Source organism: Podarcis erhardii (assembly GCF_964252035.2).
Source record: "Podarcis erhardii genome assembly, chromosome: 2".
NCBI lineage: Eukaryota > Metazoa > Chordata > Lepidosauria > Squamata > Lacertidae > Podarcis > Podarcis erhardii.
The window spans coordinates 29,625,434-29,648,818 of record NC_138498.1 but is presented as its reverse complement, the minus strand read 5'-3'; the positions used below and the strand labels follow the sequence as shown (position 1 = coordinate 29,648,818).

General features: G+C 44.8%; 1 protein-coding gene across 11 annotated transcripts in view; it reads right to left on the bottom strand.

The window, feature by feature from the left end:
• Window positions 1-23,385, bottom strand: part of CEP131 (centrosomal protein 131) — a 29,027-nt gene extending 5,642 nt beyond the window's left edge. The window contains exons 1-21 of one of the 11 annotated variants that reach the window (XM_081849537.1): window positions 23,366-23,385; window positions 20,194-20,393; window positions 18,737-18,831; window positions 17,481-17,598; window positions 16,529-16,641; window positions 15,538-15,651; window positions 14,678-14,839; window positions 14,110-14,227; window positions 13,278-13,397; window positions 12,949-13,117; window positions 11,620-11,720; window positions 11,207-11,389; window positions 10,492-10,683; window positions 10,024-10,161; window positions 9,202-9,327; window positions 8,748-8,864; window positions 7,012-7,041; window positions 4,445-4,547; window positions 3,272-3,473; window positions 1,849-2,058; window positions 1,266-1,383 (exon numbers count right to left, since the gene is read on the bottom strand). In XM_081849537.1, coding sequence (XP_081705663.1) covers window positions 1,266-1,383; window positions 1,849-2,058; window positions 3,272-3,473; window positions 4,445-4,547; window positions 7,012-7,041; window positions 8,748-8,864; window positions 9,202-9,327; window positions 10,024-10,161; window positions 10,492-10,683; window positions 11,207-11,389; window positions 11,620-11,720; window positions 12,949-13,117; window positions 13,278-13,397; window positions 14,110-14,227; window positions 14,678-14,839; window positions 15,538-15,651; window positions 16,529-16,641; window positions 17,481-17,598; window positions 18,737-18,831; window positions 20,194-20,373 — 2,709 coding nt within the window. In that variant the 5' untranslated portion in view covers window positions 20,374-20,393; window positions 23,366-23,385. Of the gene's footprint in view, window positions 1-1,265; window positions 1,384-1,848; window positions 2,059-3,271; window positions 3,474-4,444; window positions 4,548-7,011; window positions 7,042-8,747; window positions 8,865-9,201; window positions 9,328-10,023; window positions 10,162-10,491; window positions 10,684-11,206; window positions 11,390-11,619; window positions 11,721-12,948; window positions 13,118-13,277; window positions 13,398-14,109; window positions 14,228-14,677; window positions 14,840-15,537; window positions 15,652-16,528; window positions 16,642-17,480; window positions 17,599-18,736; window positions 18,832-20,193; window positions 20,394-22,863; window positions 23,291-23,365 lie in introns of those variants that run through there. The other 10 variants (XM_081849535.1, XM_081849534.1, XM_081849539.1 and 7 more) reach the window with 10 other exon arrangements.

Genomic DNA, 23,385 nt, shown 5'->3' with positions numbered 1-23,385 from the left:
CCAATCTCCAATATATTAATCCTGGTCCAAGATTTCCAAATCAAAAGAGCATGTGTGTTTACCAAATGGATGCTCAAAGAGGATTGAAATTATTATTTTCATCTACACCACTCCAAAGATTGAAAGGATGGAGCACTACACCAGGCATTCTGCTTTGCAAGAGTGCTCCACACCCGGTGCAACCACATCGGTTGCGTTCCCCCAGAGCCGCCTCTGGCCACAGGAAAACGAAGGTGGCAGGACAGAGGCTGTTTTCAAAACTACTGTCTGTCTCCAACCTCAGCCTTCGGTTTTATACGTCCACATTCTTCACAGAGACATAGAGGCCATGGCCAGGCTTACTACTAGCTTGCCAGGCTCTTTGCCTGTCTGTGTATGTGGTCTCACCTTCCAAACTGCACCCCACTCATCAAACAGAAAGAGAACTGGGAGCAGATTGGGATTCCATTCTAGTCCTGCAATGAAACAGGTCAAAAAACTGAGGTCACTGACACAATTTGTCTGCCAACCCTCAACCACACCATCAAAATCCAAGTGGCAAGTGCTGAATAATGGGAAATAAGGGTTTTCTGGTGGCCCATTCTAGACAAACTTATGCACTTCCTTGATAAGCTACAGCTTGAGAAGAGCTAGCTCACTCCAGTCCTGTATAGCAGGGGAAGGAAGATTTCAGGCTTGTTTGATCTGCCGTGGTTTTTGTTTTGTTTTGTTACTAGAACTCCAAGATCAATCAATCAATCAATCAATCAATCAATCAGAGCCATATTCAAAAGACACAGGGGTATATCTAAAGACCAGGGTGGCTTTGAGCACTTTCTGAGCCCAGAAACTGAGCTCAAAGTCCTTTCCCACAACGGTTAGCTGCTTTCATTTCAATACCCTAATTTAGGTCATTTTGCTGTTGCTGCTCTTGAACCATTCTTTGTTAAAACTATCTGGAGTCAGAAACTCTTACTGATGCGCAACAAATGTACCAGACCTGCCTTCTGCCCACTCCTGTCCTGTATTGTGCCATGCCTCCCTGTAGAAAGCTGCCCCAGTCCAAGAGGGGAAGTGCAGGTAAGTCCATGGGACAGAGCTGATCTACGTAACAGGATGCATGTTTAGGGAGGGGGAGGGCCAACAGGAAATCATGATGCAGTTAAAACTACATTTTCAACTTCAGAAACCAGTCGAATCATATAAAGCAAAAAATGTCATCTACCGATAAACGAGAGGGTATATGGCCCAGCAGTGCAGAAATCCCCAGGGTTGTATACACAGACCTGATGGCGTCGCTCCTGCTCTTCCTTCCCTTTCTTATATTCCTCCTTCAAAGCTTTGGTAACAACAGAGCTGTTCTCTTCCAGCTGCCGCCGCAGGTCCTCCAACTCAGTCCTCTGCCTGGGGAGCACAGATCAATACCATGGAACTGACAGCTTACCCGGCTTGGCGAGACAATCCAGGGACAAGCTGGACCTCACCTCTCTGGAGAAATGGGGGAAACTGGAGCCTCAGTCTGTTCTTAGTCACTCTCCCAGCAAAGGCAATTTAGAGAACTGACCCAGGGTGGCATGGGGAGAGCACGTACCACAGTGTTTCAAGCATCTTGCAATACACAGCAAGAGAGGAAGCCGCAAATCTTCCCGAGAGCTAAAATTTCCCCCTGGAAGTGGAACAAGCTGCTCCAATCTCACCTGGTAACTTAGTATGAGATGTCTATGATGAAAACAATACACTCTGGGACTTGGTGTTTGTTACCTTGCGGAATTCCAGTACTTGGTGGGTTCTTTCTATGCACTCTGCACTGCGCAGACAAACCTGCTCTACATATCCAGCAGCTTTGAAGCCAGTACCTACTTCTCTCACCTGGCCGCCTGCTGGTTGAGCCTTTCTTTCTCCTCGGCCACCTCATTGTACAGTCGGCGCCTCTGTTGCTGCAGAGCCTGTTCCTCCTGCTCCAGTTGTTTCTCATACCTGTGTGGAGGGACTCTTTCAGAAAGGGTCTTACCAAGGGTGCTGTATCCTTGGTTTGGCCTGAAGTTTGGGGGGAAGCAGCAGGAGCAATGATTTCCTATGCTGGGAGAAAATGTAAGATGACACATAGTCCCTTTTGGGCATACTTAAGAGTTATCAAAAAACACAGCCATCACAGAAGAGAGGGGCCAAATTTCTACTTGGGAACAGAGAAGTTGGAAGAGGAGAAACCCGGCAGCTGGGAGGAAAGGCTCAGTAAGAATGTTATCAAGGTCACAGCAAGCATGAAAGTAACTCTTCAGAGGATGCTACCCAGCTCTGTTTATCTGCTACCTCCTTCCTATGGAACAACAGGCACCTGTCTTGGCTCTCTGAAGTTAAGACTAACAGCCAGGATAGCACCACAAAGCTGGACAAGGAAATACAATAAGAGCTTTATGATAAGTGCCAATGTGCTTGCTCTCCCTCACCTTCACGTACTGTATCAATGGTATTGTATTGCCTTTCTCGCCCTGATCTGGCCACAGTGATCCATGTGACGGTCACCTCCAGGCTTGATTACTGTAACTCGCTCTATGCGGGGCTGCCCTTGAAGCTAACCCAGAAACTCCAGCGGGTGCAGAATGCCGCGGCGAGGCTCCTTACGGGAATTCCTTGTCGCGGAATTACCTTCATCCAGTGCTTTACCAACTGCACTGGCTCCCAGTGGAGTACAGGGTCAGGTTTAAGGTGCTGGTTTTGACCTTTAAAGCCCTATGTGGCTACCTACAGAACCGCCTCTCCTGGTATGCCCCGTGGAGGACCTTAAGGTCCACAAATGACAACATTTTGGAGGTCCCAGGTCACAAAGTGGTTAGATTGGTCTCAACTAGGGCCAGGGCCTTTTCAGTACTGACCTCGACTCGGTGGAACACTCTGTCTTATTATTATAGTGGGAGAAACAGCTAAACTAGCAGTATAACTAATCTACACCCAATTTTTTCCAGCTGTTACCTTCCGCTGAGTAAGTTGTTCACACAGTGTTCAGGGGTGTTGCCTTCTCCAACTGTCAAGCAGAAATACTATACCCGAGCAGCTTGTTTCCTGCTGCCACCTTTCTGCCCCAACACTCTCTCTCTCTCTCTCCCCCCCCCCCCACAGGCCACCTTCCCTTCCCTGAACAGCTGCCATGCCAGTCCCCACTTCTTCTGTGTGCCACCACACTGGGTTGCCTCACCAGCTCCTCCCTCTCTTTGCACAGTTGCAATGTAGTCCTCTTCCACTGCCCCTCTGTATAAGTAAGTTGTGCAAGCTCTGCGCCCTAAGCCCTACATACCGTTGCCTTGCCAGCTCTCTCTCTCGTTGCCCCTGCTCTTCTTTCTCATGCTCCAGCATCTCCCTCAGCTCCTCCGTCTGGCGTACGTAGCGCTGGGCTGCCCTCTCATCGGATTGTAGCAGCTCTGCTTCATGCAGCGTTTTCAGCTTTTTGATCTCTAGCTTGTGCTTAGCAATAAGCTTCTGAATCTCAGGCTCCAGACCTGAATGGAGAACAAATGGGGAGGACTATTAGCAAGATATGGGTGGTGGCGGCAAGAGGGGCCGTCACTAAAGAAAGGTCCCACTTGCCAAAGTAGGCGAACTTTGCTGAAAAGCAAAAACTACAATTGGAATACTTTACATTAAAACATTCCATGCACACATGCAACCTTTATATACAGCACATAGCTCTCTGGGCATGGCAAGTGCTGGTTGACCTAGTGAATGATGGAGGCTTACTGTGCATGATTCAGTAAGAAGAAGCCTTGCAACCCTGACAGTCATCTGACTGGGTCACCCTGATCTCAGTTCCAAACAAAAACTCTAGTAACAGAGCTGAGCCATGGTAAGGGAACAGGAAAAAAAAAAAGACCTCTGATCCTAGTAGGGCAAAGAATACACAATACTTACTAAGTAATTCTCAACAAGGAGAGACTACGTCAAATCCTATAGATTGTGCTTTTTAAAAAGTCACTCCCTAGTACTTTTGTTAAAGAAGCTTATTTTTTGCACAAAAAGCTGGAACAATCTCCCCTCCATCACCTCCCTAAAGTCACACATAATGATGACTCAGTTTTAGAAGCAGGGATGCAACAGTGCTAACTGTACTGAACACCCCACCCCAATTGCATTTTAATACAGAGGTTTTTACATTGTTAGTGTCATTACTTTTAAACTTATATATACATATATAAAATGCATTAGCTATGTGTGTTTCATTTGCATTAGTTTTCATTTTAGTGAGCCGCCTTGAGCCACTGGCAAAAGGCAGGATATAGTGTAATAACTGTAATTATTATTACTCTTGCTATTATTATTACTACTACTACTACTACTACTATTACTATTACTATCACTATTATTATTATAAAAGGAGTCAGTTCTGCAGCCCCACTAACTCTACATTGAATAAGCCACTCCTTGTGCATAATGGTAGCAAGAAGATGACTCAGTCACAGCTATCCACAAGTACCTTTAACAGTGATCTCTTTGATCTTCTTGGTTTTCTCATCAATCCATTTCTCCCGGCGGATCTTTTCTGTGGCACTCATGAGTTCCTTCAGCTTCTTTATTTCCTGCAGGGGAAGAAAAGGGGGGGGGGAATGCAAGACACAAATCAGACATTTCTTCATTAAATACTGAAAACATGCTGCCATGAACCTGCCCAGGCAGTCATGAAGTGTCTCCTCTATACACTGAGAAAGCAGTAGGTGCACACCCTACCTCACTGCCTCCCTGCAACTCTGGCTGGATTCCCAGCAATGCAACCTTGCAAAGAAAACCTATAATGAGTTTTCCTTCCCAGCTATCAACAATATATCCAAAGATAGAGAAACAGCAACAGAACCTACCAAAAGCATATACCTAAGTAAATTCGGGTTTGTGCACTACCCTCACATAGATTGAGTATATAAGCAGGACTGTGCACATTTATGTGGCAAAGCAAGAAAAAAAGCAAGATGAGGGATATCATTTCTGAGGATCCCAAATTTTAAGAAGCAGATTTCTAGCCACAGGCACAGAGAAAGGTGGTCTGGTGATTTCAGCTGAAGGTGTACTGTTGGCTGACCTGCTAGTAGCTAAGACAGGGTCCACCCTTCCTTCTACATCCCCTGCCCCAGGAAAAGCAATTCAAGGTTCCCTCTCCCCCACCTTCTAGCTCTCCACTACATTGGCCTTTGCCAACAGAATCAGGAAACCTAAACACTTCAGTCATAAAATGGAGGAGAGAGGGCACACAGGAACATGAAAGAAGTGCCTTAAACTGAGTCGGATCATTGCTCCAATCTAGTTTAGTAGATTGCTCCAATCTAGTTTAGTATTACCTGCAGCGTTTATTCTAAATGCAATAGAGTAACCCTAAATCTGCCCAGGATTATTCGGAGTGGCAGAGGTACTGCTGCACCTGAAGCCCTGATGGTTCCTGCTGACCAGTGCAGAATATGAAGGTGGGGGTAGCTTCCTATTTTTCTGCACTAGCTATAGGCTGGCACAACAGCCCATTGGCCCCTTTCTACCAAATGGGCCAGCTTAGTAAGCTGCGGGTCCCTGGCCAGCTCTGCTCTGCTCCTGAAATGTTCCATTCCAGAGTCTTGCACCAGCTATTGCCAGCAGGAATGTTGGTAGCTGTAGCTCCAAAACAGCCCATGCCTTTGGCAGGGGCAGGAAGGGTTCCAATGGCAGTGGAGCTCTTCTACCCTGCCAGCAGAGCCTAGCAAAGGGACATCTCCACTGAATGCATCCCCAATGCGAGGATTGCAGTCTATTTCTATTTTCCCCTTGTCAGTATTCCACTTTGCAATCTCGTTAGCATACTAGAATTAATCATCGGTGCTCATTGGCTTCTTAGACCCAGAGAAATGATGGTATTGGTTGAAGGACAATGCCACTGCTTTTTCTTGAGAGACGTTTTGCTTACGATGGTGCACACATGTGTTTATTCTGTCCTATTGCTGTCTCTCCTGCCAACCTAGCAGTTCGAAAGCATGTCAAAGTGCAAGTAGATAAATAGGTACCACTCCGGCGGGAAGGTAAACGGCGTTTCCACGCGCTGCTCTGGTTTGCCAGAAGCAGCTTAGTCCTGCTGGCCACATCCCGGAAGCTGTACGCCAGCTCCCTCGGCCAGTAAAGCGAGATGAGCACCGCAACCCCAGAGTCAGTCACGGCTGGACCTAATGGTCAGGGGTCCCTTTACCTTTATTGCTGTCTCTGTACAAACACTTTTTCCAAATTATGGGTGGAATTCGACACAGCAGACTTACTGAAATTAATAGACTTAACTTAGTCAAGTTCATTAATTTCAGTGGATCTACTCTGAGCAGGCCTAGTGTTGAATCCCACCCTTTAAAACAAAATGGAACTTGCAAAATTTATTTGCATAGAAGTTGAAGTGGGGCATGTATACACATCTTGAACAGCAACCCCCCTTTCAAACAATCTTCAATGCTCTGAAAAAAACAACACACCACCCCCTGTCATCTGTCTTCAGTTTTGTCCAAGTCTAGCCACTGAATTTTATGAATAATATTTGAACGTGGGTCTATCCATTTATCAGTAGGCAGTGAGGAATGCAAAAGTGACTGAGGAATTTGGATTGGTTTTGCTTCACAGGCAACTCCACCAAAAGGCTGCTCAGTAAGGCACTGAGGATAAGAGTTAAAGAGCAGTTCCACTTTTGGCTGGCATCTGACATGACCATGAAAACAGACACCTAGAGCGTGCCACTATCAAGGAAGAGCTCTTTGCCCCAAGCTGCAACAAGTGCCCTAGCCATACCCCCAAAGAAGGGACCTAACACAGGAGGTGGGGGACCTGTGGCCCTCCAGATGTTGCTGGATTACAACTCTCATAAACCATTGACCCCTCTTGCTGGGTGTGACTGATGGGAGCTGAGAGTCCAGCAACATCGGGGTGGGGAGGAGGCGTCACAGGCTCTCCACCCCTGGATCTAAAGAATTCACGAATAGTTGCACCAACAGGCTCAAGACAGGTGAGAGAGACAAAAGCCGAAGCCAAAGAGCACGCACAGAAAAGGTTTACCTCACAGAGGGGGCCCAGAGTGCGCCAAACCTAGAGAGAAAGAGGAAGAAGTGAGAGATAGAGGGAAATGGAAAGGAGTGTGAAATAAGAGTGTCTTGGGAAACAGGTGCAAAGAGGCAACTGGCAAATGCTAAGATCTGGAGCAGCTGGGCTCCTGCTCAAAGTGTTTGCCAAGGCGAGGCTCATCCAAGCGCCGAGAAAGCTTCCTACTTTTGCAGGGAAGGGTGTGCCAAGAAGCAGAAGCAGCAAAACCAAGCAAAGGAGACTCCTTGGTTTGGGCAGCTTTGCCAATGCAAATCCTTAGCTGTCTACAGTTTCCCCTTTAATGATAACAAAGACAGTCACAACTATCTTGTATTGTTAATGATCCTATAGAACAAGGGTGCTTAGTTAAGTGCTACAAGCTATTAAGACAATAAGTCAGTTCGGCTTATTAATTCCAAAGCTCTGGGTGGCAGGAGCTTCATTTGCCCTTTCCCAGAAATGTTATAGCTATAATCAAATGGAAGCCAGCAGGGCAAGTCTTTCTTTTTAAGAAGGGCCAACTGCAAGATGGGGCTGAATGGCTTCAGCCAATGAAGCATATTCGAAATGGGATGAACAGCAAAGGAAAGGGGAATGATTTCGCAGGAACCTAGGACAATCCTTCTGGCTTAGTAATGGTAACATATCCCATGCTTAGCTACAAATGCCCTTGCAAGCAGCCATGCTGTTGTGAACTTGCTATACCCAGCATAAAAGACATACAGTCTTAACTTGAGTTAGTCTTAGGCACTGCACTCTATAAACTACTATATTTACTCGAGTCTAATGCGCCACTGAATTTAATGCACACCTCAATTTTCAGAACCTTGAAACCAAAAAAACTGTTTGCTGGTGAATGTCAATGTGCCACCAAATTTAACGAACACCTTAGTATTTGCAACGTAATTTGGCCAAAAAAGGTGAGCATTAGATTCGAGTACATACGGTTATTCCTACCCAGTTTCAGTCAGAGTTAAGAAACTGTTCGGAAAAATAAGGATGAATTGTCATTGGGCCCTGGCAGGGGACTGCTATAAGCATTACCTCCAGGCACAGCAAGAACCAAAGATACAGACTTTGTCATTGCTCCTGCCACCCTAGGATGTCTAGCTCAACCAAAAAATTCGAGAGAGACAAGCACTATTTACAGTCACAACCAATTCTCTCTTTTTGTTACAAATGCCCCTCATTTCAACTTAAAACAGATTTCGTTGCACAGCATGAGGTATAAGAAATCCCTCCCCATTTGCAAAGAAGGAGCAGGATGTCTCCAAATGCATTATGTCACATAAATACTTCCGATTCAGCAGCTAGAGCATCACCTCAGCGTATCAAAGCAACCAAGCATAGAACAAAGAAAAAAATATTCAGGTAGGCTTAGTTGAGAATCTCCTCACCAGGTACAAGAAGAGGCCTTTTCCACCATATTGTGTACAAAAAAAGGGAGGGGAACTCATACACTGGATATTTTTTCGTGTGGAAAACAAAACTTCTACACTTCAGACAGCCTTAATGCTCCCCTCCACCCCTCAAGCATTCTGTATCTCTCGTCTTTCTCTCAGCTGGTCAGGAAAGAGGTCTTCAGAAGGTCCCAACACTGCTTACGGCTTTTAACCTGGTTCCTGTCTACGAACCAAAGGAGAACTATTCAGATACTTTATCTAGCTGGTGTGCAGCTCTGTCACCCAAGGAACTAAAAGCTACTTCCTCACCAGCTCATGCTGCTCCTGCATCTGGGCAATTTTCTTCGTGTATTTCTGATCCACTTGTTTCAGTTCAGTCACCACTGCTTCACATTTCTCGCTCAGAGTCTTCTTATCTTCAATCAGCTGTAGGGGATGGGTGAAAAGGAGGATAAAGTCACAGCACCTCCCCAAAATTACATCTACTATAGTGGCAGGCAATTGGAGAGCAAGGACTTTAAGGCTGCCACCTTACCCAGGTGTCAAAGCGGATGCTGAGCTCCCCCTTCACCATCCTAGTCAAGCATTACACCTTGAATTAGTGTGTTTAGTTGAAGCTGGGAGAGGTAAAAGCATATAGATATGCCAGCAGTGCAAAGGAGTCTAGGAAGGGGGTTGTAAGCGGGGGGGGGGGGGGGCAGAATAATATCTTCACCTTCCCATCTTCAAAAAGGAGTGGGCATGGGGGGAAGGAGGAAGATACCTGGTCGATGAAGGCTAGGTGCCGTTGGATAGCTGCTTCATACTGCTCCCTTTGTAGTGCCAGCTGGCGGCTCAGCTCTTTCTCTGTCCCTTTGACATGACGTACAGTCAGCTCCCGTTGCTGTGCCTGCAGGAAACAATAACCCGGGCATATTAAGAATAAGCTGGGCTATGCAGCCAGTCAAATTAAACCCCGCAAAAAAAACAGAGAAGGAAAAGAAAACACATGTCACGTGTATGCTTACTCTCAGACAAGAGGATCTTCCCATCCAGACAAAGGAATGTAGGAAGATGCCTTATCCCAAGTCACACCACTGGTCCATCTTTCTCAGTGCCTACACCAGGAATGAGGAGACTTTGGCTCCCGGATGGTACTGAGCTACAACTCCTATAAACTAGCCATACTTACTGGGACTAATGGGAGCTGTAATTCAGCAACATCTGGAGGCTCAAAGGTTCCCCATCCTTGGCCTACACTGACTAATGGGGGCTTTCCAGGGGTTTCAGGCAGGGGTTTCTCCCAGTCCTACCTTGGAGATGCCAAAGACTGAATCCGAGACCTTCTGCATACAAAGCAGAACTTCTACCACAGAGCTAATTCCCTTCCCCCATACTGATGGCTTTGTCCGGCTTCACAAACCAGACTGCAGAAGCCTAGGCTGTCAGGTAGGGTAGGCCTCGGCAACTTTGGCTGCTCAGGCTTTAAATCCATGTATCTTCCACACAACATAGCTGAATCCTGGGCTCTGCTGTGCTTTGTGACACATCCCCCTCTTTCCTAGCACGTGCAAACCTGCCAAGGAATTAGGCTCTAGTTACCCACCAGTGCTGTCTGTAGCAATGTGATGGCTCTCTTCTTCTCTTCTACCTCCAGCTTCAGCCGCATGATGGAGCTGGTAACCTCTGTGGCAACTGCTGATGCCTGCTCCAGGTGAGCTAGCTCTTCTTCTGACAAGAGCCCCTGACAGGTGGTAGAAATGCAGGTCTTGGTGTTATTACTAAGAGTTTCTCTTTTAATAGAACATCTAAAGTTACTCAGCTCACGTTTTGCCGATTACAAACCAACCTATTAATTTCCTGAGGCAGACCTAGTTATCTGCCTCAAGGAAGATGAGACCAGCCATTTATGCTGGAGGCCAATACAGCAGCAAAATCCCAACATGAATTTTATGAGCTTGCAAACTCAATCCTCTTTTTTGTTGCATCAGGTGAAGACAATTACCCACTTAATTCATTGAAAACAGACGATTCCCATCTTTGCTGAAAGTCAACTTCATGCTCGGGGGCTCACCTCTCGCTGAGAAGCAGAGGCAGCAGACCTAGGTCGCTCCTGCTCAGATTTCTCCATTTCATCCAAGAAACTAATGATGCTCTGAAGTTTGGCTTCCGAGAGCAGCGTGCCTTCCTCAGGGACTCCCAGAGAATAGTTCAGTTTCCCAAACTTCTCCAGGTTGTCAGCAGTGAGAGAATTTGAGTCAGCCTCCTGTATTTAGGGAGAAAAGGCCAGCTATCTATGCTAGACTTAGACAGGAATGGCAGAGCAGATATACTTCAACCATGAGTTGTGGATAAGAATAGAATCAGAGAATCAGAGAATTGTAAAATTCTAGTGGACATGCACTTATTGATGGATCATGTTTTCTAGGAAAGTCATCTTCTAGTCCACTTTAACTAAAAACCAGATGCTAGTGTGAGTTAAATGAAAGGACTTTCTGACTCAAGAGGGGATGATTTCCTCAACTCTCTTTAGGATAACCAAACATGCAAGTAATACTATCAAAGGTATTTGGAGTTGGTGGAAATAGTTGTGGGTCACAATAGATCAGCAGCAAATTATTGTGCCCAACATGAGACAGTAGCAATGGGGTGCCCTTTACTTCCTGGCCCATGGAAAACAAAAAACCAGAACCTCAAATGAGGTTGTTGATTCAGGGTAACAGCTTCAGAATAAATCATGAGAAAGGAACAGACAAAGACAGATAGATTTCTATATCTATTCCACTTACCCCATCTACCCAAGCATATTTATCTTCTTTGCAGGCCTTGGGTTGTGGTGGCAACTCTGGCTCCTCCTCCAACAACTTTAAGGTATCCAGTAGCTCATTAAGGGTGACTTTGGACTGTGCTCTGCTGGCTGCAGTGATAATAGTCTCCAAGTCTTCACTGCCCATCTTTCCAGAGCTGACATCCTTAAAAACAGAGAAAATCCATGCACGGTGAGATTGCAAGAAGGGTGCATTCCTGGTGTTTCATTTGAATGGGGTGAGTAGATCCATCTCCTCACAGTACAATGAGCAAGCTGACCAGAATATTTCATAGCAAAGCACTTGAAAACTGTGCAAACTGCAAAGTCACTGGACTAAAAAAAAAGAAAACAGCAACTAAGCTTTTGGGAGCATGATAAAATAGAAAGGGGCACCTGTGGCTGATCTTCAGGTAGTTTGTTTTGTCCTGGGACAGACAGACAAGCCCCAGCAGAATGTTCTTCTGTATCTGCGGCTGCCAAGTGGAAGTTGGCATCTGTAAATAACAACAAAAAGGATTTGCTATGACAGGAATCCAGTGCCCAGAACATAATCAGGTGTGGTGGGTTTGTGTGAGAGTTTTTGCTTTTTTAACAGATGGGCAAAGGACTATATCTTGAGCAATGAAGATTTTGGCTGAAAAAACCTCTTCTATTACATGCATGGTGAACGGAGGCTTTTTTTTCAGTCCAAGGTGGAGATCTCCTTGTGGGGAACTTTTGGCTATTTGACGGTGGTAGATGTCGACAAGGCAAAAGTAGGCAGAGCAAGTGGTATGACTTTTACCTTTCTATAGTAGGCTATGTTCCAGCGACACAAACCTCAGAAATTTCTAAACGCATATACAGACCATCTCTCCAGCCTCCATCACAAGGCATTATTGCAAGTCCAAGGACACATTCGAACAAGCCAAAAGCACGTGAGGAGGGTGCAGAGCAGGGCTGATGAATGGCATGGTCTGGATAGGGGTATGGCCTGAGGAAGAGTCCTGAGGGCCAAACAGACCTGGAGAACCACATTTGGCACCAGGTCTGAAACTCCCCACCCTTGGTGTGCAGCTTGTTTGATGAAGGTTTCTAGTTACACTACAATGGGAGGAAGTGGGTGAGCATCACAATGGACTCTTCTTTGACTTGCTCAGATAAAGCACCAATTGCATTTGGATGAGCTTCAAAGTGAAGCTGTGTGTTACTGGAACGAAATGGAACTGTAACACACACATTTTGCAGACCCAGCAATGTACAATTTAGCAATAGTATTTCCATTCCGCCCTTCCCTTTTGATTTCCTCAGGACTTCCCAAGCAAGCTGGGAGCAGCTGCTGCAGCAATCAGTTGCACACATCTTCTCCTGAACACTTCTTGCTTGAGCATCAAGACTTCTCTGAACTTATTCCTTCAACATCTCTGGCATGATACTTTGTGCTTGGTTCTCCCTAATGCAATCTGTGGTCTCAATGATCATATACTGTTTGCAACTTATCTGGTAAAATGATAGGACAGTTGTAGGCCTACCAGATCCAGTATAACTGCACAGACATTGCACTGAAGCTGTGAAGAACCTGGGACTTCAACCCCTATCAGCCAAGCATGGACAGCGGACAGGTATGTTGGGAATTGTAGTTGAACAATATCTGGAGGGTCACAGGTTTCCTACTTCCTGGACTAGAGGAATGTTCAGGAGACATCTTTACCTACAGTTTCACAATCTATCAGTACTTTTCACCTGCATTGTTGGCTTTGATGATGCTGTTGGCAGGGCTAGTGTTCTTCACTGGGCCAGCCTTCTCAGGTTTTCTTCTTCTGGTTTTCTTGCTCTCTTTCATTGCTGCCAGCTCCTCCTCAACCAAGCGTTGCGTATCCAAGACTTTCTGGGCTCTTTTTTGCTGCAGCTCCTAGCAGAAAAAAATGGTGTTAAGTGTTCTGTTATGGTCCACTTGCTCCTCCATTTGCAGAACTGGCAAATAAACACGTTCCAAGCTCTGAACAAACTGAAGCAATGAACTGATCCTCTCTTAATGTCCAAGGCAAGCAATGCTGGTATCAAGCCCCTACCTGGATGGCTGCTCGTCTGGCAAGACGTGCCTTCTCCTCTCGAATCTTTTTCCTCTCCTCATCTCGCCTCCGCTGCAAATCCAACATGTTGCCCTCCTCTGTGAGTTGCTGCTGCCTTTCCTTAAAAGGAGTTGAGGCAGAAAGGATTTTCAGGTGTTATTATCAGTTTCCTATTCTGGTATAAATGACAGCTGGGTTCCCCTGCTCCCCGCAAAAGAAACTAACATGCGGAGATGTTTTCATTAAGGTATCAAGAAGCTCAAGAAATAAAAAGAAATTCAGACATTCCTGTACATTTCAGATGTGGGACAATTAACTGATTTAGGGCTCTGCTACTACCGGACAGGATGAGGAAGGCCTTTCTAATAGCTTTCAGAAAAGGAACGAACAGAAGTTCCTGAAAGTGGGAGAAGGTAGGTTTCAGTGTCCTTCATAATCCCCACTCACTTTTTTCAGGTCTTTGCCAAACAACTTTATGCTCTTTGAAAAAATGGCTCATAGAACTGTAAAAAATGACCAAATGAATGGATATCAGCAAATCAACGCAACTTACTTCGCCAAGTGGCAAAGAACTGGAAAAGTGCATCCGACATTAACTGCCCTGCCCTGAGTATTCTGATTAACAATCAGAACCTTTTGTTTTATCTGAGAATGGTCCCTCCAATGAGAAGCTACTCCTTAAGAGAAAATGTCGGAAGAGGAGATATCACTTCTGACACAGCACCGTATGACCCCAAATGAACAAAACTATTTGGGGAACAAAGAACCACTTTCCTTAATTCTCAGGAAACGTGAAAGTCCGCTTTATACAATGCATGTATGCCATACATACCTCTCTTTTGGAAGCTAGTAAGCGCCTGAGCTGGGCTGCACCTTCCTTGTGCCTCTGAGAGTGTCGTCTGTACCAGCGCTGTATCATCACAGCAGCCAGGTTGACCTGGTTAATGAACCTGAATAGGTAGAAAGAAGTTAACAAAAAGTGAAATGGCTTTCCAACCACAAATAGAAACCCTGCCATGAAGCAGGAAGAGACAAACACAGAGAGAGATGCCATGCTGAAGGAGTGGCTCTTGCCTATATGGCTCCTGTTTAGAAAGAGCCCCCTCACTTTTTTCTTCTTCTTAGAAAACAATATAAAGTCCAACGCTCGGTTCAGAGGGATATATTTTAGACAAACGTGAAAGGAAATCAGGCCCCAGAACTATTTTGTTAGAACCGATAAAATGTGAAAGGACTGACCTATCAGCTGGAAATCATCAAACGCACCTGTTAAAGCTGCTCAGCAACAACATATTATGTACCCTTCTCTGAACTACCATGAGGCTTCCTCTCATCCTTCTGCATAACTTGCCAACATCTCCTCTGGTTATCTCTTTTGTTGCCAGCAAATTCATGCTTACCGCTCAGCCTCCTCCTCCGATACTTCCTGCCTCCTGAGGGGGTTACTGCTACTGCTGTTATTATTGTTCCGAGCCAGGATATTGCTGCTGGAAAAGTTTTTTTGGGACTTCATGTAGCTGCTACTCTCGGTGTCTTCATTGGAAGTGGCTTTGATAATGTTACTAAGAAAACAAGACAAGAACACTTCTGTCAGAAGCATCCTCTGTATTGCTCAACGGGTTGTTAGCATGCCATACTACCCAGTGATGGACACGTGTCTATTTTCCAGAGTGTATTGATACTGTGTTTTTCTCAGGGATACTGTCCTTGGTTGACTGCCTTGGGAAAGAAAATGCTCCCCACACACTAACATAATACATTATTCACTGCCTTTAATGACACTTTGCAAGTGTCAAGTAAGTCCTGCTAAATCACTCCTGCATTTTCATCTATGACGGTGCTTGAATTGGTCAAGGGATGAGCACCAAACATGCAGCTGGGAGGCGAGAGGTTTTAAAGGAAGAAAATCCTTAGCATTTGGCGTACAATGAGGGAAGCTCCTTTTGCTCATATACAGCCCAGTAGTGCGGATCATGAGTCTCTGGACTAACATTAATATGGGGGCTCTTAAAAACAACTGCAGTCTAATTTTTCCTAGCAAGGAAGCTTAAAAATAAGAAATTCAGGAGCAAGTATGCTTTCATTCCCACAGCTCTGCATGTGTATCTATCTATGCCTCCCTTGTTGAAAACCACTATTCCCCCCCCCCATGGCTTGCTCATACTTGAGGTGTTGGGCAGGCTGCCACAGTTAGGCCTTCCCTGGCCCCTTCCAATCAACCTATGGTGCCCACTGGAAGGATGGCTGTGAAAGGACTTACTTGAGGGAGGTTGTGGCCTGGTTGGAGCTCTTGGGCGCAGCTGCCTTGTCCGCAGTGGAGTAGTTATTATGCACCATGGTGGTTACACAGTTGCCCATTGCACCTTTGTTACTCCTCGTAGGAAAGAAGGGCAGTATGTTAGCATATTGAAGGCTGTGGGCCAACATGTGCAGACTTCAATCACAAACCTTTAGGACAAGGGTGGCTAACCCACCACCCTCTAGATATTGTTAGATTCCAACTCCCATTAGAGTCAGCCAACGTGACCAATGGTCAGGGATGGTGTAAGCTGTTCTCCAACAACATCTCAGGGGCCACAGGAAAACCATTAACTGCTTAAGACAGGGTTCAAAAGAAAACAAGGGGGAAATCGTAATGGGGGGGGGATCTGAAATAGGCTTCCCAGGTCTTTACCTGGAAAAAAGCACCAAGGCACCAGGCTACAGTGCTGTCACTGTGCTTGTTGCCCTGTGGCTTCACTGGTACTTTGTAAATTGTCTCTCCTGTCCTCTTGGGAGCAAAATATTGCTTCCCACAACATTTGGAAGAGGAAACTGAATGAGGGAATCAGTGGAGTGGACACGTGGTGACTGCACCCTCTCAGTGAGTTTTCAAAGGGAAAGGCACTGTTACCAGGCAAAGACCTGGCAACCCTAATTTGGAATGTGAGAGCACCAAGTGCAGGCTAAAGGAATGAGACCACATGAAAGCACACTGAAGCGCCGTAGTGCTGTTCAACAACAATGAAAGCAAAAGCAAAGTGGAAAGAATTGTTTTGGCTCAACCCTATTTTAGATTACAACCTGTAGCTAAAAAGAGACTGCTGTTCCTTTTCACATGGTTGTCTCCAGACCCTACTCCATTAACACCCATGGACCAGAAATAATACATCACCCATCTTCAGCAAAAATAGCGCTAGCACAAATCCCACCAGTCAAATTTCAGCAATTTACCTATCACTTCAGAAGCTAGACCTGGTTGCCTTTCTTACCTGTTATTTGCAGTGAAGTTGGCTGCAAGTGGCACATAGATTTCTTTCTTTCTCATGCCTGCAGGGGCCTCTTGAGTACTGGATGGGACGGGAAATGTTCTGGGCTGCTCATCCTGTACAACATAACCAGAAATAAGCATGAAGGGAAATCACCGTCATTGTATGCGGCAGGTCCTCTCCTGATACTTTTATTCTAACTCATGCAGAGAATCCATCTCAGTCCCACCATGATTCTCACTGATACCAAAGCCTGCTGGGAGACAACCCTGTGGTGGTAAGTTTGTGCTGTGCTGAATGTCCCAGGATGGGACTAATAAACTTCCAAACTGGGAGTGAGAGTCAGGGGCACTGATTCTGCGTGCCCAGTGTTAAAAAGCTACACAAGAGCTGTCAACCCCTCAGCTAATGACTGCTAATCCAAATTCCATACCAGGAGCCAAAGTCATTAGCACAGATTACACAATACAAAAGTATGGTAGTAGTGCCATATCCCCCTACTTATTTATTTATTTGTCTTATTTATTGGCTGCCCCATAACCTGAATTCTCCAGTAACACTTCCTTTGAACACCTTTTGCCCCTACTTCCTAGTTCCAAGTATAGCACTGTAGTGCTAGACAGAAGCTGCTGCTTGATTACAACAGAAGGGCATCCCTTTCTCCAGATCTTACACTTAATGCTGCACTAGCATTTAGTGTCGGTGGGGAGATAGCCTGCCCTCTTGTCATGACCGGGGATGGCTGTAGCCTTGTGGCAGGGGGCAGCCTTTCCACTGCTTGTTTTTTAAGGAGAGAGCTATATCCCTGTGCTGGAGAGCACAGCACTCCTCAACAGCTGCCTATGCAAGCATATTCTATGCTGTACTCACCCCAACAACAAGAATGACAGCTGAATGGGGGAAAGTTTCTCCCCTGACAATGACAGCACACTGACATTTATGACCTTGCCCTTACCAGGATGTTCCATGTTGTTTTCTTTTCTGGGGAGACTTTGCTCAGACTTGCTAGTTTCTTTCTTCCACCTGAGCTGCTTTCAAACAAAGTCAGGAAATCTCCGTGCTGCTCCACACTGCTGAGAAGCAAAATCACATGATTACTCAGAAATCTTGGGAGTTTGGTCCATTTCCAGAAGCTGTCCCCTGCTGAGCAAAAGGAGAACTCATTCTCCCCCATAAATTACTACCAAGTGTCCAGGAGTAATAACAAATTGGTTTCAGTACCTTCAAGTAAATGAAATGTATAGAAAGGACAAAGAAAGAGGATTTGTGGAAGGGGGATCTGAATTCGAAAAAATTCTACTGGGAAGCAACAACAAAAATCTTATTAGAATAGAATGGGAAACTAAATATAGGTTAGTAAAGGCCACGATGATACACTGGGGGTCAGATATCAGATATAATATTGAGTTATCAGCATAGGAAAAATTATGGAATAGGGCAATAAATTTCTTGGCTTGGAAGTGTTCAAGACAGAAGGGTCTCTGATGCATATGTGGTGGCACTGTAAATATGCAAAAAAATTCTGAGAGATGGTATCTGAGGAACTGAAAAAAATATTTAAGCTCATTTTTCCGAAGAAACCAGAAGACTTCTTGCTAGCAATAATAGGTGCAGAGATACTGAAGAAAATAAAAAATGTATTTCTGTATGCAACAGCGGCCGCAAGATTAGTGTATGTAAAATATTGGAAAGAAAAGATATCTCCAACAAAAGAACAATGATTGCATAAATTAATAGAATTTGCGAGTATGGTGTCCAACATAAGAAACTGGGATGAAAAGAAAACAAGAAACGAGTGGGATTGTCTGGGAGAATATTTGAAAAAAGATGGAGTTAAGGTAAACTTTCAAGCGGGGATAAATTTATGATCAGCGGTAGAAAGGATGAGCAAACTGAAGCAGTGAAAATAGGATGGAATAATCAAAGGACATGTAGCAAACCAAAGAAAATGTAGGGTGTCAAGGAAGGTTAGGTTGGGAAGTAGAACAAAAAACTTTGATGAGATGACATATGAATGCAAATATGTACTGGAAAATGCATCAATAAAAAATAACTTTTAAAAAAACCTACTACCAAGTGTTTTACTCATTATGGGGTAAACCCTCAAGAAGAAAAACACCCAACTTCCCCAGAAAGTTCTGAACGACATACATGAGTGAATTAGTTTCTGCAAAATATTGCATTTCAGTAAGAAATTTATTTAGGGCTCACCTAAAGGCACTGTTCACACGCTGGTTAACCTGAGTCGTGCTATTGGATCTTCGTAAATTGTTCATAGCTCTGGAGGTGCCAAGCCCTGCATCTTCCTGGAAGAAAAAGATGCACATCAACAATGCTGAATACTTAGGGGTTGGCTACCATGGCCTTGAAACAAAAGCCTCCTCTTACATAGATGGCTGCCCCATCTGCAGCCATCCCAAGATAAAAGAAGGTAAGCCCTACAGGTGATACATTAGCAATGCCCCTGGAAGGCAGCTTGAAGGATCCATTCAGGGCTGCTGCTTTGTTACTGGATGTTCCAGTGTGTGTTTCTGGGTTTTTAATATGTATTCATAATAAAAATTAAACCAGTACTTACAAGAAAAAAGGATAAGCACACTTTTATATACCATCAAAAATTCCATCACGTTTCAATTATTTTTCCTATTACAATTGTAACAATATTCAGTCTCAAGAAGTGGATACAGTCTAATTGTAAAATTCAAGTTATTTTGCAAAGTACAGGATGAATTGAGTCTTTAAAGTTGCCTTGCCCATTTGATATACAAGGGGTGGGAGTGGGGATTGATGGAAAACAACCAGTCCATGTAAAGTGCTTTTTAAAAAAACTGAACAGAATTTTCTGTGCATTTAATGGTGTTGTGTGATTGCTCTGTAAACATATCCCACATGCATGATTCTGTACACAACAATCAGAGGTCTGTGAAATTACAATTTAGCGATGCAGCCTGGGGTTAAGTTATTGCGTAATTCATGAGACTCAGTGGAAGTTACCTTTAGTGATAACTGTAGGCCACTTTGTCATTTAGAACCAGGAACTGTTGTCATCTTAGACCCAATGATAATGCAAACTGATTAGATGGGCAGATGGATGTAATGATCCTTGATCTTTCCATACTCTCTAAAAGTTGCTAGCTTTCATAATGCAATCTTATTGAAAAAACAGCAACTCCAAATCCTCAATATTGTGACTGTTTCTGTCCAAATGATACGCTTCCTTTTGTTTACTACAAAATCTGTGGTCTCTATGTTCAATTTAATTTTTCCTACTTTTCAAATGGCAAAATCTTATATGCATTTTGTATTGTTAAAGCAGTAATATAAGTTTAGGTTTGATAAGAAAGTATTGCATATATTTCACTTTTTCCTTTAAAAAAGCAAAGCAGGTTTCCCCCCCCCCCCCATAGCTTCAGAATTTCTGAATTTTTTTTACAGCTCTAGGGTGGTTTTTGTAACTTTGGGCTAGAACCCCCTTGCGTTATACAAATACAACAATCTTACATGGGCTGCTCTTGTTGTGGACTCTACTAAACACAGAATAAAAGAATGCACAGCATAACCATTTAAGCTTTGTTATTAAATGAAATATGTTTACCAGGAACATACTTAGAAGACAGAATAAACGTCCAAAGAGAGCAAGTCTATTACCCCCATCACCCAATACTCACTAGGATATTCCTCTTGGGCTTGTTTTCAGTAATGACGGAGATGGAGCGAGCAATGTGCTTGCCTGGAGAGGCACTGCTTGGGCGCTGAAGCACTTGCATGGGCAGCCCTGTAAGACTGAGATCCACACCATTGGCACTGGCACCATGGAAGGAAGAGCTGCTACCACGGGCACTCTTCATTGTGATATGGGAGCGGAGGCCTGGAAGCAAAGGAAAACACAAAGGTGAAGATGTTATGTTGTTTACAGGAATTGCTTTCCACATTTCCTATTTTGACCTAAAGCATAGACAAAGGAATAGGGAAAACTCTTGCGAGTATGTTCATAGAACATCTGTCACTGGTCACCTGCAATATCACAGGCCAGCAAATGTCTGTGATGCTCCTGTAACCATTATACACAGACCTCTCAATCTCAACAGAGGCATTTACCTGAGGGGGAGGGGGGAATTACTCATCATTTCCAAGCAACCTGATTTGGAAGCCATGTGCTTCAAAACTGAAATTACCCAGTAACAGACACACTTGCTGAGTTGAACATCATCTGGATTGCATGCAACAATTTAGCAGCAGCTATGCATTCCTGATGCAAAAGCTGGTCCCTAAGTATCTAACGGCCAAACTAGAAGATACAGGGGAATCCATGTACAGTCTAGTGGATATGTTTTGTTTTTAAACCACTGAAAAGGAACATCAGATTAGCAGAACATCTCAACGTTTTTCTCCCTGCCATTTTCTGCTTTCCTAACCAGAGGATGAAAAATATAGGGTCCTTGTAACTTTTTTCCTGCAGGAAGAACAACAGCCTGGAGAGGGTAATTTTGATTGACGTGGGGCGTGAGTGAGAAATGTTATCTAAGTACTCCCTCTGCTGAAATTTGCAGCTTCCTGCCTCTACTTTTCAGTAAACAAACACACTAAACAATACAAAACATTAATGTTAGAACATGGTGTTTCTGCGCCACAGACTGCCCAGACATTACATCCTCCCATGCTGAACTGCCATTCTTGTTTTACAATAATATCTCCTTAGCAGCTCAACCTCTTGTAAGAAGTGGTGCAAGTAAGAGAAAAGCCATTACTTCATCACTTCCCCCCTCACCCTTCCCTGTTGACAACATGTGATAAATGAACAGTTCCTGGCAATGCCAGACACATAAGAGTATATGGGCTTTCAGAAAAGGATAAGGTACACGTGACTATGAGGCCAAGCTTAAGGATATGCATATGCATTATTTCACACTGGCCAGATTTTATTCATAAGAGCATTTATATGCCTGAACTTTGGCCCAAAGTGAGTCCCACCAAACTAGTGCATAGAGGGGTACATAATTCTACCAGTTATAGCTTCCCATCCTCCAATCCTCTCCAAGTAAATTAAACTATTCTGATAAATGTTCTCATTTTATAATACACACACACACACACACACACACATCATATTAGGTTAGCCTTACTTGATTTGTCTCTTAACAAAGAAACTGCCCATCCACACGCCTATTTCCCTACAAGTGCTTTCAATTGCAAATACGTTGGCCCAGGAAAGATAAACACAAACCTCTCTATGGAAACCATAGACACACACCCCATTGATATGGGTGAAGCCAGCAACTAGGCATCTCATAGCTATTTCATTAGAGAAACTGTGTTAAGATTCAAGGCAGCAAACATGACAGGATGAAACTGCAAAAGTGTAGTCAGCCTTTGCATAGGTTCAATATGATTCAAGGCGAATGAAAAGCTTCATACAATCTGTATAGTTACACAGTTTCATTGTTTACTTTTCGCTTTCATTTACCGGTGTCTTGAAAGTTCAATACTCCTGTCATCTGTACGACAAATTTGGCACTGAAGTAGCTGAATGAGGCAATTTCAATGACGCTCCTCATAGTGGTCAACCGGATTTCAGGTATCACCCTATTTACCCAGTAACATAGAGCTTATAGTGTTCCAGTGATGCATTCTTTTAACCTGGAAGCATTTCTTATGCTTACTAGAGTAAACATAGCAAATGCGGCAAAGAAATGATTTAGAAGGGGTTGGGGCTTGAAACCTGGGCACCTAAAATGTAATTTTTCCTCAAGTCTGATGCTATTTACATGAGATATACCTGAACTACTGTGAGTATTTGCATAAGGCTGGTGCCTCTTCAAGAAGGCCGCTGTTTCCTAACAACAGAAGCCTATGTGAATCATACATCCTGGAGTACACAAACATCTTGCGGCACGATGCATAGCGCTTAACACCAGATCTCACGCTGAAAAATCCAAAGGAGAGAAACTTCAGAGCAGCAGACTAGTCCCTAAAAGGGATGCTGGAGAGACAGGATCGGGAGCAACATTCACCTTTCTGGTGCCTTCCCAAAATACTAGAAACGGGTGGGGAAGAGTTCCTTGTTTCTCCAAAGAGGAAGGGAAAGGCATCCAAAACAAGTTCTAGCTCCTCCTCCTTGTCACAGTGCTTTTTTAACAGTTGCAAAGAAGCACCATTCCAAGATGCAAGCTTACAGGGCCAGGGGCTCTGCAGAAGCCTGGGATTTTAAGCAGGACTCTGCAAAACAATGCAAACGTGCAGCAGCCTGCAGGGTGGCGGGGTTGGAGGCGGTGTACAGAGAGGATGGCCACTGTCTGGCTCCCCTCTATATCACAAATGGCTCTCACACACACACTTACCTCACTCAGGTACCCAAAAAACGAACCTCCTCCTTCTCGCTGGTGGTTCAGGTGATGGCGAGAGCCGCCCCCCCCCCGGCCCCGCTTCCACACAGGCTCTGATGGGCTGAGAGGAAGGCCTAGCCTTAAACCGAGGGGGGTTTTCTATCTACAACTCTCCCCCCCCAAAAAAATGGCCCCCGGAGGCGGCTGCTCCCCCCCACTTTCCGCCCCACTTTTATGATGTAGGGGCCTAGTCCTGCGCTGGGGTCATTCTCAGACGCAATGCCCGCTCATCCCCCGGGCCGCCCGCCTAGAGCATTATGGGAAATTCCCGCCCCCTGATGCTGAGGCTGCGACTCCAGTCCACGGCCCGGCAAAGAGAGCGAGGGAGACCAGCGGAAGACGTAGCAGCAGCCGCCGCCGCCGCCGTGAAAAACACACGCGAACTTAGTGCGAAGGGGAGGCCCGCCTCCGCTTTGCCACGGCATTGGCCAGAGTTTGGAGAGGCCTGGCTTCTTACCGGCTGGCCGACCTGTCCTT